This window comes from Hyalella azteca, unplaced genomic scaffold (genome assembly GCF_000764305.2).
Source record: "Hyalella azteca isolate HAZT.00-mixed unplaced genomic scaffold, Hazt_2.0.2 contig12182, whole genome shotgun sequence".
NCBI classification, from domain to species: Eukaryota; Metazoa; Arthropoda; class Malacostraca; order Amphipoda; family Hyalellidae; genus Hyalella; species Hyalella azteca.
Genome location: NW_025942146.1, coordinates 3056 through 17569, shown reverse-complemented (window position 1 = coordinate 17569; position 14514 = coordinate 3056). Strand labels below are relative to the sequence as shown.

Genomic DNA, 14514 nt, shown 5'->3' with positions numbered 1-14514 from the left:
GTAACCTATAAGTAACCTATGAAGTATAACCTATAAGCAGTAATAGACTGAAGTATCAGTTCAGAGGATCCACCATCACCAGCCGGTGGTCGGACAGTGAGGTTTTTTCAACCCGAACGTCCTCCACCATTCTTTTATTTTTAGTAAAAAAGAATTCGAGGATATTGTGTTCCCTTGTCAGCAGCCGAACTTGCTGACTGAGCAAGTGCTCCGCAGCAAACTTTACTAGTTTGGCATCTTGACTTCTGTCGTGGTCATCTACCTCCAAGCCGCCAGGGCTTGTCCAATGGATACGTTGGATATTGGATTCCCCCCATTATCAGGCTGAGTGAGAGCTGGAGCACCCAGTCTTTATTTCCTAAAAATGTCTTAAAATTTTCCGCTGGGCAAGCAGGCGGCTTGTAGACTACAGCTGCGCAGAGGTCAAATTCTTTTATGTGGAGTAGCACGTGTTCAACAAAGCCATCAGATTTACTGAATTCCGATCTCAATTCCACCTTGCTTCTTGCGAGGGAGTTCCTAAGGTAAACAAGTGCCTCTCCTTTCTTCCTACCTTCTTTTCGGTCCGCGCGGTAGTGTTGGAATCCTTCCATTGCAATTTCTGCATCAAGGATCTTTTCCTAGATGCAACTCCGTTAGTGCAATCATCCCACCCTCGTCTGCCATCTCTCTCAGCACGCCAATTTTGTGACGGACTTTTTGTGGGAAGAGCTCCTCGGTGTTGGCCAGCAGAATGCCAGACTCTCCTCTTCTTGGTACACTTATCTGCAGCGAAACCGCTCCGTCAGGCGTTTCTGGGTCAGCAGCTCCTTCATCTGGAGTTGCATTAGTTCCAGTTGCGGCATCTGATGTTGTATTTGCTTCCTCATCTCTAAAAAAAGCACTAAGGTTAACCTCTGTCCCCCGCGCGCGCCCCTGTCCCATACGCGTGGACCACTCACTGGAGTAGCTAGGTCGTCATTCCTTCTCAAAGAACTACACAAGTAACCGCAGCACACAACCGGTACACGTCTGTAAAATTCACGGCTGTCTTCGTTGTTATCTTATATGTCCTCAGCGATGTCGTACACGTCCACACTGTTACCGTCTACGTCCTCACTATTATCATATGTAACCTCACTTTGATCGTATATGTCCTCAATATCATCTTATGTACCCTTACCGTTACTTTATTTGTCTTCACTGTTATCTTAATGTCCTCTATGTTATCTTACATGTCCTTACTGATATGCTATGCGTGCTGTTTTCTTATATGTTCCTACTGTTATCTCACGTTTCCTCAATGTTATCTCATTGTCTTCACGTGTCGCGCAGTCGTATACACGCGCCCCCTACCACACCGTGGCCGCGCCTCCCTCGCTCGGCCGCTGCCCGTTTCTCCCCTGCCATACCTATACGTGGAGGGAGCAGAAGCGGGGTCTTGGAAGGCCGTGGCTTCCACTATCACCGCCTTTGCCCCTTCTGGTAAGAGGTGTGTAACACCCGACTCCCGCAGGTAGGGAAAATAGAGTTCCATTTATCACGAAAATTCGCGTCATTTATTGTGTTAATAAATAATTTCAAACAAATACATAATCGGAAACAGATATCGGAATAGCTGTGCGTCCGAAGGACGATTAAATTAGAGGAGTTGTGGGTTTAGGGACGATTATGTTGAGACGGTTGTGTGTTTTAGGACGATTATGTTGAGGCTGGTGTGCGTTTCAGGGCCGATTAATTTTGGGGAGGAGGGTTATGAGTCTAAAGGTGCTTATAAACGGGGCGAGTAGTCGCGTCGAGTATTTGAGTCAATTACTCGACTCCATATGTGATTATTAACGTCTTCAGGGGTGAGTTGCTGGTGCATTGCACCCAAAGCACTCTGTTCTGAGCCGGTCGAGTATGGCCAGTAGTCCAGTACCGCCTTGGCCGCTGTAGTGTGCATTACTGTGTCGCTCATTCTCGTGTTTGTGTCAAGTAACTTTCGTGCTGCGAGTATGTCTTGTTCAAACAACGAAAGCTCAAAGAAGAACGTGAAGTGAAGTCAAAGACGTGCAACAAGGATAATCCCAGGATTAAAGGGCAAGTCTTATGAAGAAAGATTGAAGATTATGAAGCTTCCCAGTCTCCGTTATCGTCGCCTGCGTGGTGACCTCATTTAAGTATACAAGTATACTCATGGTTTGTACAAGGTCCCAGAAAGATTACTAGAATTTGAAACAAGAACCAACACCAGGAGCCACAGCTATAAAATAAAAAAACTACGGTGCAACTTATCCACGCGACAACATTTCTTCTCGCTTCGAGTCACTGACATGTGGAACAGCCTCCCTGAAGATATTGTTGACGCTCCGAGTATGAGCGCGTTCAAGAACAGACTAGACAAGGTGAGCATATGTTTAGTCTTAAAATGCCTCGTACCCTACGGAACAACTGATATCTAGAAGCTATTTTAAATCTACCGTCCGTTGAAAAGATCTGATCAAAAGGCCAGTCTAGTCAAGAAAAGTACAAGAATCGGCGACAGGCCTATCCAGGCCTATTCTTTAAATGCCGAAGATACTATACTATATACTATACTAAGTCCGGGCGATATTGAGTGGTTTTTTGGGGACGTTCCACAAGTACGAATTACTTTGGAATGTACGTCATAATGACTATTCCAACAAAACTAAGCGAGACACTAGTCTTATAAAACTGAGAGACCTTATTTGACAAGGTTTGCTAGTTCCTGATCTTACATTTTTAAGGACGAGAAAAAGGACTATAGGATCAACCTACAAAATCGAATTAACAAACAACCTCCTCAAACTCGTAATCACCGTTACGTTCCAAATAATCCACAATGCACACACCTCACTCGACAACTCTCAACGTGGCTCTGGCGCCGGCGGACGGTACCGAAAACACTCGTGTATAGGCTATCAGCCGGCAAAACTGGGAATGTGAGTAGTCGACTCGACCACTCGCCCCGTTTATAAGCACCTTAAGGAACGATTGAATTGGTGGAGTTTCGCGTTTGGAGCACGATCGAGTTGGGAGAGCTGTGCTTCTGGTGGACGATCAAATCGAAGAGGCTTTATGTCTGAGGACGAATAAATTTAGGGTATTGTGTGTCTGGGGACTATTAAGTTTAGGGTGTCGTGCGTCTGGATGACGAATAAATTGTAGGAGTTGTGCATCTGAGGACAATAAAGTGTTGAGTGTTCTGTGTTTGGCTACGAGAGTTTAGGGAGTTGTGCGACAGGAGAACGATAAAATTGAAGTTGTGCATTTGGGGACGATCAGGTTTAGGGTGTTGTGCGTTTAGGGACGATCAAGTTAGTGGGCGTTTTGCGTCTAGAGGAAGAATAAAGTGGAAAGTTGTGCGTCTGGGGCACGATCAAATTTGGAAGAGTTGTGCGTTTAGGTATAAGATCGTGTAGGGAAGTTTTGCGTCTAAGTAATGACACTGAAGTTTTTGGTGCGTTTAGGGTAATGACAGTGCAGTTTGTCCGTCTACGAGAATGCCACTGCAGTTCATGGTACGTCTTGCGGAATAACATTGAAGTTGTGCGTACTGCGGAGGAAATGGCTCTACGACCACCCGGTTTTTCACGAATATTTTTTCTTGCATAAAAAATAATGGATTCTAATTATACAAGGCTAAACTACGTTTAAAAACGGTTCCAACAATATACGAAAAAAAATAATTTTCAAAATATATCCGAAGAAATTATGAAATTCAGAAAAACCTAGGCGGAAATACATTACAAAACCATGATGGGTTTTTCTTCGTTTTAGTATCTTTCTATAATATTTTCACGTTAAAAAGGACAGCAACATATAGAATATCCTAATTTTCGCCATTTAGAGTACTTCTGGTGTACTTCTGGTGTAGTTCAGTGTCCTCATTTATATTTTTTCGAAGTAAAAAAAGATGCCAAAAGGGACAAAACTCGAAGAGGCCGAGAAGGCGCAAATTTTGGCCTTTGCGAAATGCGGTAGAAGCCAACGGGACATCGCCAACGGCAGAAGCCAACGGGAAATAAAACGCTCAATAACCGTTCTGCTATCATTTTTTGCTAATTCGGACGGCTACATATCAAAAATTGCACCCTGGACCAACTCCAAAATTAACCGACTGGGATCTTCGGCTACTGTTTTCAGAGGCTTCTAAAGCTGGCGCTATACCTCTACCTCTATAAAATTGGTCTCTGGAGCTGATGTGACAGCTCGACGCATCCGTCAGATCCAGTATTGCATGACTCGAAGAAATTCAAGTACATGAAACGGAAATATGCTCCTATGCTTAAACAAAAGCATATTATCAACCGACTAAAATTTGAAAAAATGTGCTTGTCGGTGAGGGATTATCTTCAGTAATTAAAAAAAGTTCAATCTTGATGCTCCGGATGGATATCAATGCTATTGGTACCACCTGGACCGTTAGCCTGAATTATTTTCCAAGCGGCAATCTGGTGTTAGTTCGATCTTGGCTTGGGGGGCGTTCAGCCGAAAGGGATTTTCAATTTCACAAGGGAGATAAGATTCCGAGGCATACAAGCACACGCTATTTCACCATCTTCTCCCTTTTGCCGATGAGAAACATGAGGGATCACATGTTTTCCAGCAAGACAATGCTTCGATTCACACTTCAAGGTCATCAAATAAGTGCTTCCATGAGCAGAATATTATTCTGTTGCCGTGGCCAGCGCTTAGTCCTTACCTCAACCCCATTGAAAACCTATATGGCATCATGGCGAGGGATGTTTACCAAAATGAGCGCCAGTTCCAATCTGTGAGTGGCCTGAGCACGGCTATCCTTCGTTACTGGGATAAATTCCTCGAAAGACTGGATTATTTGGTAAATCGCATGGGGAGAAGATGCATTGAGGTAATTAAGGCGAAAGAATGTAAGATTGCCAATTAAAACGAGTGTATGGGATCCAAAAACGGAAAAACCTTTCATGGTCTTATTACCATTTTCACCTAGGTTTTTCTAATCTTCATTTCTTCTCATATATTTTGAAAAAATTGTCCATTTCGTATAGCTTTGGAACTGTTTTTAAACGTAGTTTAACTCAGTATAATTAGAATCCAGTATTTTTTATGCAGGAAAAAACATTTAGAAAAAACTGGGTGGTCCTATAGCCATTTCCGCCACTGTATGAGGGAATAGCTCTGCAGTTTATGCATAGGTAGAATAACACTGCAGTCGTGCGTCTGAAGGAATGACACTGGAGTCAGTGTGTCAGGAAGAATGATGCGGCAGCTGGTGCGCATGGGGAAATGCAATTGCATTTTATGCGCTTGATGGGATGACACTGCAGGTTTTGCGTCTAGCGGAACGACACTGTAGTCTTTTCCATCTGGCGGAATGACACAAGCTTGTGTGCCCAGATTCGGGAGGCTGAGGCTGCTGGACTGCAAGTTGCGTGCGGAAGAGCTGCCGCTACTGCTGCAAGAGGTGCAGGGATGCGGTGTCAGGACAGCTGGCGGGGCCGTCGGAACGGGCGGTGGAAACGACACGCGCGCCGTGGCTGTCGGGTGAGTTGGCGGTGACCACTGAACTGTGGGTCAATATTCAGATAGTAGTGAATAAGTCTGGGGTCTTATTGATAGAAGTAGTTACTGAACCGAGCTTATGATCACAATCTGCATAAACAGCTTAACAGGTTACCGATCACTTACCCACAATCTTATTTCGAATCTCGACCATAAAAATTGATCAATTACCACAGAATAAAACCTGGTCATTTACCCAAAATCTCACCCCGAATCTTGACCATAAAACTGGATTAATTACTCCCGAATAAAACCTGGTCATTTAACCGCAATTTTATTTAGAATCTTGGCCATCAAAAATTTGAGCACTGTCTTCAGATCAAAAACCTGACCATTTACAACAATCTTACCCCGAATCTTACACTAAAATCATGAGTTAACGACCATTTACCCCGATTGACCGAGCACTCACAATATTTTTGGATCACCGTTGTTAGTAAATTTTATGAACTTTTCGTTATTAAAAACCCGGTATCTTAACCTGGGTAAGCAGAACTACTGCCCATAACCTAGCTTACTCAACTATGATTGAACAGCGCCTCAGTTTAGCATAGTTACCTACCCTACTTAATTCAGAACTGCACTTCATTTTCTTTTGATACTGCTCATAAATGTACTGTATTTTCAGCTGTGACTCATTCATTTATCGCAGTATTACCACCGCTCTCTCTCCTACAACGACAGTTTTACACCCATTAAAGCCTTTTTATGGGCTATCGAACTCATTTAGTTTGCTTGTAATATCTGAAAATTCTGTATTAACAAACAGTAGGTAATAGAAAAGCCAGATTTTACTTTAACTCGACATCGCCTCGATAGTCGAGTGGCTGGCTATGCGTCTTCGTAGTCGCTACCCCAGGGTTCGATCCCAAACATCTCCTGAGGGTTTTCCAGGTCTTACGTCAGTGGGATGAGACATGGGAGGATCTACGGGGCGTAGATGTGGAAGGAGCTGTGGGGTGGTGATTAACGATGCACACAGTGCCGCTCACCGCGCACAACTGATGGAAGTAGAGGGTGAAGCGTGCGCCAGTGGCGACAACGCTGTCGGTGATTGACTATGCGCACACCGCACGCCTAGCATGAAAGCTCCTTTCCATAGAAATTTGAATGCATAATTGTTTGGAAGCGACGTACCCCCACGAGTATCTCATTCGTTAATCATTTGTTATGCCTGGGTAAATTAACTCATAAATATCAAAAATATATGAACTTATAAATATCTCTATATCAACTATTCCATAATAACTGATTTCTAATTTATTATAAAATCAGGATGATTTCAGGATGAATCAGTGGATGTGATGTAATGCAATCACTGACTTGGAAGTAGAGCTTTCTAAGTCATCATCCACTTAGTTTTTCCCACTGCAAGCACCGCTAACTTCCTCATAGTCGGAGCATGCATTACTTCATCCAATCAGTAAAATGATCTTATCAATTCAATGTTTTATTCGCAATTATTGTGGACAAATAAATGTATTAGATTAACAGAATTTCTTCCATGTGTTAATTTTCTATATAAAATGAGAGCTGATAATCATGCAATGTAAATCATGTCAAAAAACACATGAGTACAAAAATCCTTTGGATCATGTGTTAATTTTCTATATAAAATGAGAGCTGATGAATCATGCAATGTAAATCATGTCAAAAAACACATGAGTACAAAAATCCTTTGGATAAATTTATTAAGGAAAATAAGAGTCGAGCAATCTACTAGTGTAAGTCTTGCTGAAAAATTATACATTTAATGTGAAAAGTCTTTGGATTAACATTTTAATAAATCCAAAGCAAATATTGTTGGCATGAATCATTGCAAAGTTTGTAACACAGTATTTAAAACCTGAACAAACATATATAAGAACTCAAAAGCATCGTAAAGCAATTAACAGTTCGATCATATCAAATGAATACTTTAATTCAAAGATAGGATGTATAATTTGCAATCGTAAAGTTCAAAACTTAAAATAAAATGTCTAAATGATTGCATATTAGCCAGCTCTTTCTTTTATCGTAATCTCTATAATTTAGAAGCGCACGATATTGGAGTGCATGAAAACTCAGATGTACATTTTAAAAATAAATTTGAATGCATACGAGGTGAAATTAAGACGGCTGTTAATGATGATTGCTCGAAACATATTTATCATGAAATGAGAACGATCGATCCGAAGTTATTTCTCAACAATATAACATCTGAAATTATTGAAGTAAATAAAAAGTCAAAATTTGATAATATTAAATTACAGATGAATTTGCAAGTCGAGTTTCATAAATTCAAATTAGGAAGAGAGAAAATCCATAATACCGCTTGATTCAATTCAAACAGGTTTATAGAACTTTCAAGGATTCACATAAATTTAAATACAAATAAAGGGCTACCTATATTACAATCTGATACATAGAATCGAAGTATTTACGAACAACTCTTCTGCATGGATATTAAACAAGTTACTAAACTTCACAATAAAAATTGTTGCATACTGAATACAAAAACCTTTACGAGGTTCTAGCTATATTGAATTACCAAAAAATTGAGACATCCTAAATATAACTTAAATAACATTAAAAACCAAGATAACATGTGCTTAATGTGGACGGTTGCGCGTCACTTATGCAGAGATGCAAAAATATAACTCATTACTCACTGCATTAATTGAGTGACGGAAAGCGCATTTTCTCGTCGACGAAAACATGAAGTCACGGACAAACAGACAGACAGACGGACATAACGAGCACAATAGCGCTTTTTTCCATAGATGAGAAAATGCGTTAAAAATGTTAACAGAATTACGAAAATATTAAAGATGAAAGCTGAAGAGTTGAATTCCGCAGATACCAAATTCCCTATGAGAATTAGAGACATCGATAAATTCTAAAAAATGAACAATATTCCTATAAATGTATATAGCTTGAGTTATTGTTTGGAGCTATGTCCACTCCGAAAAATTAAAACTAAAAATAAAGATGTGGTTTCATTATTGTTAACAAATGAGAATGGAAATAGTTACGTTTTGATGACGTCTTAAGTCCATTTATTCATAAGGCGAGTCATAGAACTATATATGTATGTCCATACTGCCAACATGCATTTATACGCGAAGACCTACTTGAAAAGACATAAAATAATTGCTCTGTTCACACACGCGTCATATATGTTTTTAGTGATGAGAAACTGAAATTCATGGCCTTTCAAAAGACTATCAAGCATCCCTTTGTAATTTACGCTTATTTGAATCGACTTTGGTATGTTGATGCAAGTCAACCAAACCTAAAGTCGAATTATACGCGGAATATTCAAAATCAGAGCATAAAAGTTTCTGTTGATATAATAAATGCGAAGAAGATAGGCATTCCAAGTTGGAGTTGTATAATGGTGAAGATGCCTCGGAAATATTTGTAAAATATCTAGAAGCAGAAACCAAACGTGTGTATGAATTATCAAATCAATTTACGAAAAAGATGATCTTACCAACCGAAAAATATCACGATCACAGAAATGCTACAGTTTTCTATGTCTGCCATGAAGTGTTTACTAAAGAAATCCAAAGGTTTGAGATCACAACCACCTAACGGGAAACCCATATAGAGGTCCAGCACATCTCAGGTGCAATTTTAAAATTAGAAATCCTAATATTATTCCAGTGATTATGCTTAACTGCTTCAATAATGATTAAAATCTGTTAATTAAAGATCTAGGTAAAGTGTGTGGTAAAATAAATGATCAGAAATACATAAGTTTCACACAGACCATCAAAGTCGGGACCTATATAGATAAAAAAAAACTGGGAGGGAGCGAGATATAACAAGAGACTTAAGATTCTTAGTCACTCTCAGATACATGTCTTCATCGTTGGATGCATTATCAAAAAATTTAATGGAGCATGTGGAATTGAAAAGACATTTCCCTAATAATGAAAAGTTAAATTGATACAAAACAACGGTATATATCTATACGATTACAAAGATACCTATGATACAATGTATTCAATTATTTCAGAATTGAAGGATGAAATCCATAAGAAATTAAATGATAAGAATATATCAGAGAAAGAATATGAACATACTAAAGAGGTTTGGAATGTATTCAAATGCAAAACATTCAAAGATTATCATAATCTCGATCTCAAAGTCGACACCTTGTTATTAGGTGAAGTGTTTGAGAACTTTAGAAATAACTGTTTGAAAACACACAAATTAGATTTAGCATATTATTTTACAGCTCCGGATTACTTAGTAAAACGCTCTTGCTAAACGATCCTGATATGATACTATTCTTTGAGAAAGCTGTTCGAGGTGGTGTTCCAATGATTTCTACAAGATATGCTAAAGCAAATAACAGTTATATTCCTGAGAGGTCTGATCCTCAAAAACCGATTAATTATATATCATGCAAGGACGCAAATAATTTACATGGTTGGGCAATGTCATAGAGCCTGCAACAGGAAACCTTAGATGGTTGAAAGAAAATGAACCATTCAAATATAATAAAGGCTACGTTCTCGAAGTTGACTCTAGCTATCAAAAAGAACTGCATAACAATCAATGATTTACCAATAGCTCTTGAAAATATTTAAAAAGGGGATGTTCATAAGTTAGTACCTAATCTTCCTAAGCGTGAAAAATATGCAATCCATTGCAGTAATTTAAAACCATAAGAAACTTGTATTGAAACTAGAGAAGATTCATAGAGTATTAGAATTCGATGAAAGTCAATGGATGAAGTCATATATAGATCTGAATACTGAAATGCGTCAACACGTAAAATCGGATTTTGATAGAGATTTCTTCAAGCTAATGAATAATTCTGTATCCGGAAATACAGTGGAGAACATTAGAAACCGAGTCGAAGTTTATTTGGTTAAGACTAAAAACGAATTGAGAAAATTAGTTAATAAACCCAATTTCAAAGGATTCAAAATATTCTCGGAAAACTTGATAGCATGTCACACTCAGAGAACATAAGCTAAAGTTCGATTAAACCTATCAATGTATAGGGATGAGCATACTGGATATAAGCGGGACTTTGATGGAGACTTTCATTAAAATTGTAAAAATATATGGTAGCGGAACAAAGCTATTGCTCACAGTTACCAACTCACTCTTATAAAATCCAAACCGATGACTTCTATGAAGATTTGACTTTGAGGGATTATTAAGACTTATATATATTGGCAGACGGTATTAATACGCTAGCATTATATCTATTCTATTAATTTGAATCGTTCATCAACTTGCAAAGATGGTGAGGAAGATTCAATTGAAGTATTTCCCTTCGAGTCTCTGAAAACTTTAATCGAAACTCTTCGAACTGAACATCCCACATTTCAATTTAATTATTACAACCCTGGGAGAAGACTTACGAGTTGAGTTTTCTAATACTTATCTAGGTTAGAAATTTTTAGAGTCATCACTTGAAGCTATATATAAATATATATATATATGAAATAAGTCGATTCTTCTAAAAAAAAACTATTTAAACAGTTCGATGAGAAAATTTCAGTTTGCAGTCAGCTTTCGACGGCAAAGTCAAGAATTTGGAATTGCATGTTGAAGAAAAACTAATTAAGCAAATTGATGAGAAAATCATCAGTTTGCAGGTAGCACTCGATGACAAAGTACAAAATATATAAATGGGTATTGAGGATAAACTAGTGAGACAATTATAGGTGAGAAAATAGTTTGCGGGTAGAACGAATTAGAACGAATTCAAATTTATTAATTCTATCCGAGTTACCTTTCATCGATATGAAGAATATTCACAGTGTTTACATTGCTTGTGATATGCCCTTTGCCGGGTTCGAAGAATTTTTGTAATGAAACGTATAAAGTACCTTATCGCTTTGTGTTGATTGATAAAGATGAGCACCCAGGTTCTGGAAAGAATTTTAGAAATTTAAATCAATTATATATTCCACAGAAGTATTTTCGACAGCCGCCCCAGGTTTTCTCGGTTAAAAAGTGCTCGATCAATCGGAGTAAATGGTCGTTAACTCATGATTTTAGTGGTCAAGATTCGGGGTAAGATTGTGGGTTAATGTACAGGTTTTCAATCGGAAGACAGAGCTCAAATTTTTGATGGCCAAGTTTCTAAATAAAAATTAAAATTATGTGTAAATGACCAGGTTTTATTTGGGTGTAATTGATCAATTTTGATGGTCAAGATTCGGGGTAAGATTTTAAGTAAATGATCAGGTTTCATTCGGGGGTAATTGGTCAATTTGACGGTCGAGATTCGAAATAAGATCGGTGGGTAAATGATCGGTAATCCATTAAGCTATTTAGGCAGATTGTGATCATAAGCTCGGTTATAACTACTTATAGACTATATATATTGTACCGATGTTGAAAGTGCGATTATAAAGTCCATCGCAAAATGAAGCGAAATAGCGGCCGATCCTGATGGATTTTCCACGTAGATGGCTGCGATTTATATGACAAAAAGCCACTCAAATGTGGGAGAGTACTGATGGACAACTTACTCAGATGGCGGCCTATCATATTAAGGAGGTCCACTTAAAATGGCGATCAATCATGGCGGACAGTCCCCGGTCAGAGGGCAGCGAATCAAATGAAGGAGGGCCACTCATAATGGCGGCTGATCCTGATGGATCACCCATTCAGATATGGTGAATCATATGTCAAAGGGCCACTTGAAATTGCTGTCCATCCTGACGGCCCGTACATTCAAATGGCGGCCAATCTTATGGCTCAGGCCTACGTAAGATGTCGGCTGCTGTAATAATATGTCATTTGTCACTCAGGATATTCATTGCCTAGTGGGTAGTAACGCTGCTGCATTCCCACAGAAAGGAAGGGGTGGTTTGGCTCCACATCACGGACAAGCTGCCCTCTGGGGGGACCAGCGGTGCCCAATGAGGTTCAATTGCAGAAGGCCTAACTGTAGGAGAGCACGCTGTATGAGCCCTATTCGCAAGAGATCCAATCACAGAACTGTACATGCGCCGCCAATTAAATGATGTATTTTCAATATGATCAATTTGACTATGTCCATGTGTTCTAGTATATAGTATATTTGTGGCGGCGTTGAATAATTAGGCCAAGTTTGACATGTCACCGATTTTTGTAATGTTCTTGACTTGTCTCCTGAAAATTGCCCTCTTGGCCAGATTTCTCCATGACTAACGTGGAAGCTAACCCAGCAGGCATTTCTTGAATGAATCAACGTTGAAACAACCACCATTCGCGACGTTAGAATTAAGTTGAATACTAGTCCAGAACGAAATTTGAAGCAAAATCATTCATGCAAAGTTGTGTTGACTTTAGATTTCAAGATTGAAATTATGTCACTAGTATTATTAGTAGTATGCAAACGTTATTTCAACGTTGGAATGATCGAGTTGAAAACGCTTGATAAAAGGTTGGTTTTGAAAATTAGACAAAAATGTTGATATCATATTCGTTTATGACCAGATATAATTATACAAGACAGTCACATTATTTGGGCATTGTATTACAGTGAGTTACATTTGATGAATATACGTATATACTATACTCTTTAAAACCAATATTTTCCCTCACATTTAATTCTCCGTTAAAAGCGCCCTCAACCTTAATCGGGATCGAACCCGGAACCTCCAGCTCGTGCGCGAAGCCTAAACCCTCTAAGACACGGTGAAGTCGATAGTATAACGAATTAAAAATTATTGAACCTAACTTTTTACATCATAATTTTATGAAAAGACACTTTTGTGGCTAAGTTTTATAAATATCATTTATTTCATATCATCTTCACAAATATAACAAATAAATATGTAGTATGTTTAAAATCACCATATAATACCACTGCAGGCGAGTACAGTCCCTGGAAATAACCAGGTCTCTGCTGCATTCTGCCAACATGCAATTAAAATTAGTATTAGCCGTTAATAAGTATTATTAGGTAATTATTTTTATCATTCAAGATCAGCTAGAAATTAGTACAATAAGTTAATGTATTTTTTATTTAATATTTTTTCTGTACAACGCAGGTTGGTGGCCTCTGACAGCTGTTGCAAATCGTTTCTAACTAACGCCTGATTAGTTAACATATCATGCCTTTCTTAGTTCATCCAGTTAGATATAAAATTATAATGAAAGATCCGAATAATCGTAATGACAGATCATTTATATTAGCAAATAATTATTCAACAGTTGTTTAGGGTCCAGGTGAAGCCAATATATCTGTGTACGTAGTTTTTGCAGCTAAAATTAAATTTCAATTAAACGCTCTTGAAACCACATTGAAATGTCAAAATTCAAATTGCCCTACCAAATAGCTAATTGCATGAAGAACTGATTGTTTCACGAGGGGATGGGGGGGGGGCGCAGCCGTAGGCCACAAATTTTACTCTTAAATAAGACCCTGAGCCTTCTGTTGCTTTTCACCTGTCCCTCCTTGTCACTTCGTCTCTTTGAGACGCTAACGCTGCTTCTTTCGAGCCAGCTTCAGCGGGCTGGACATCTGAGACCTTCCGCCCCTTGTGTGTGATGAACAATTTTTGATTTGAGAAACTTTCGATAACTGAGACCTTCCACCTCTTTGGTGATGCCCATCTTGACTGTCTGTGCGAGGTGGCTAAATAGCTGAAGTGCTAGTAAACATGTGGCCACTAAACTAACTAACTGTAGTGGTGGTCGTTGCACTTATCAATATCTACAGTTACGGTCATTACCATATGGGTACAAATTTGTTGCAAGATACTTCATCCTGTCAATGCCACGAGGAGCGGATGATCTGGTAAAGAGAGTTAATTGTCACTTGTCCAAGATTCGAGCCTTTTTCTGAGGATGCATTAAACTTCGTTAATCTTATTTGTGTCGAAAAACATGGTTATGATCAAATGGCAGCTATAACTGTTCTTTGAACCAGAAAATCGGCAGGAAACATCAGTTCTGATGTAAATGTCTCCAAATACCGCTGTTTTCACTAAATTGCACTTAAAATAAAAGCGTTTTTATCGATATATGATTCAGCATCATAAC

General features: G+C 38.8%; 1 protein-coding gene across 1 annotated transcript in view; it reads left to right on the top strand.

The window, feature by feature from the left end:
* LOC108667680 overlaps positions 1 to 13208 on the top strand; it is a 40029-nt gene extending 26821 nt beyond the window's left edge. The window contains exons 6-8 of the mRNA XM_018154728.2: positions 1315 to 1471; positions 5362 to 5508; positions 12339 to 13208. Of these exons, the coding sequence (XP_018010217.2) occupies positions 1315 to 1471; positions 5362 to 5508; positions 12339 to 12408 (374 nt within the window). The 3' untranslated portion in view covers positions 12409 to 13208. The remainder of the gene's footprint in view (positions 1 to 1314; positions 1472 to 5361; positions 5509 to 12338) is intronic.
* Positions 13209 to 14514: the final 1306 nt, after the last annotated feature.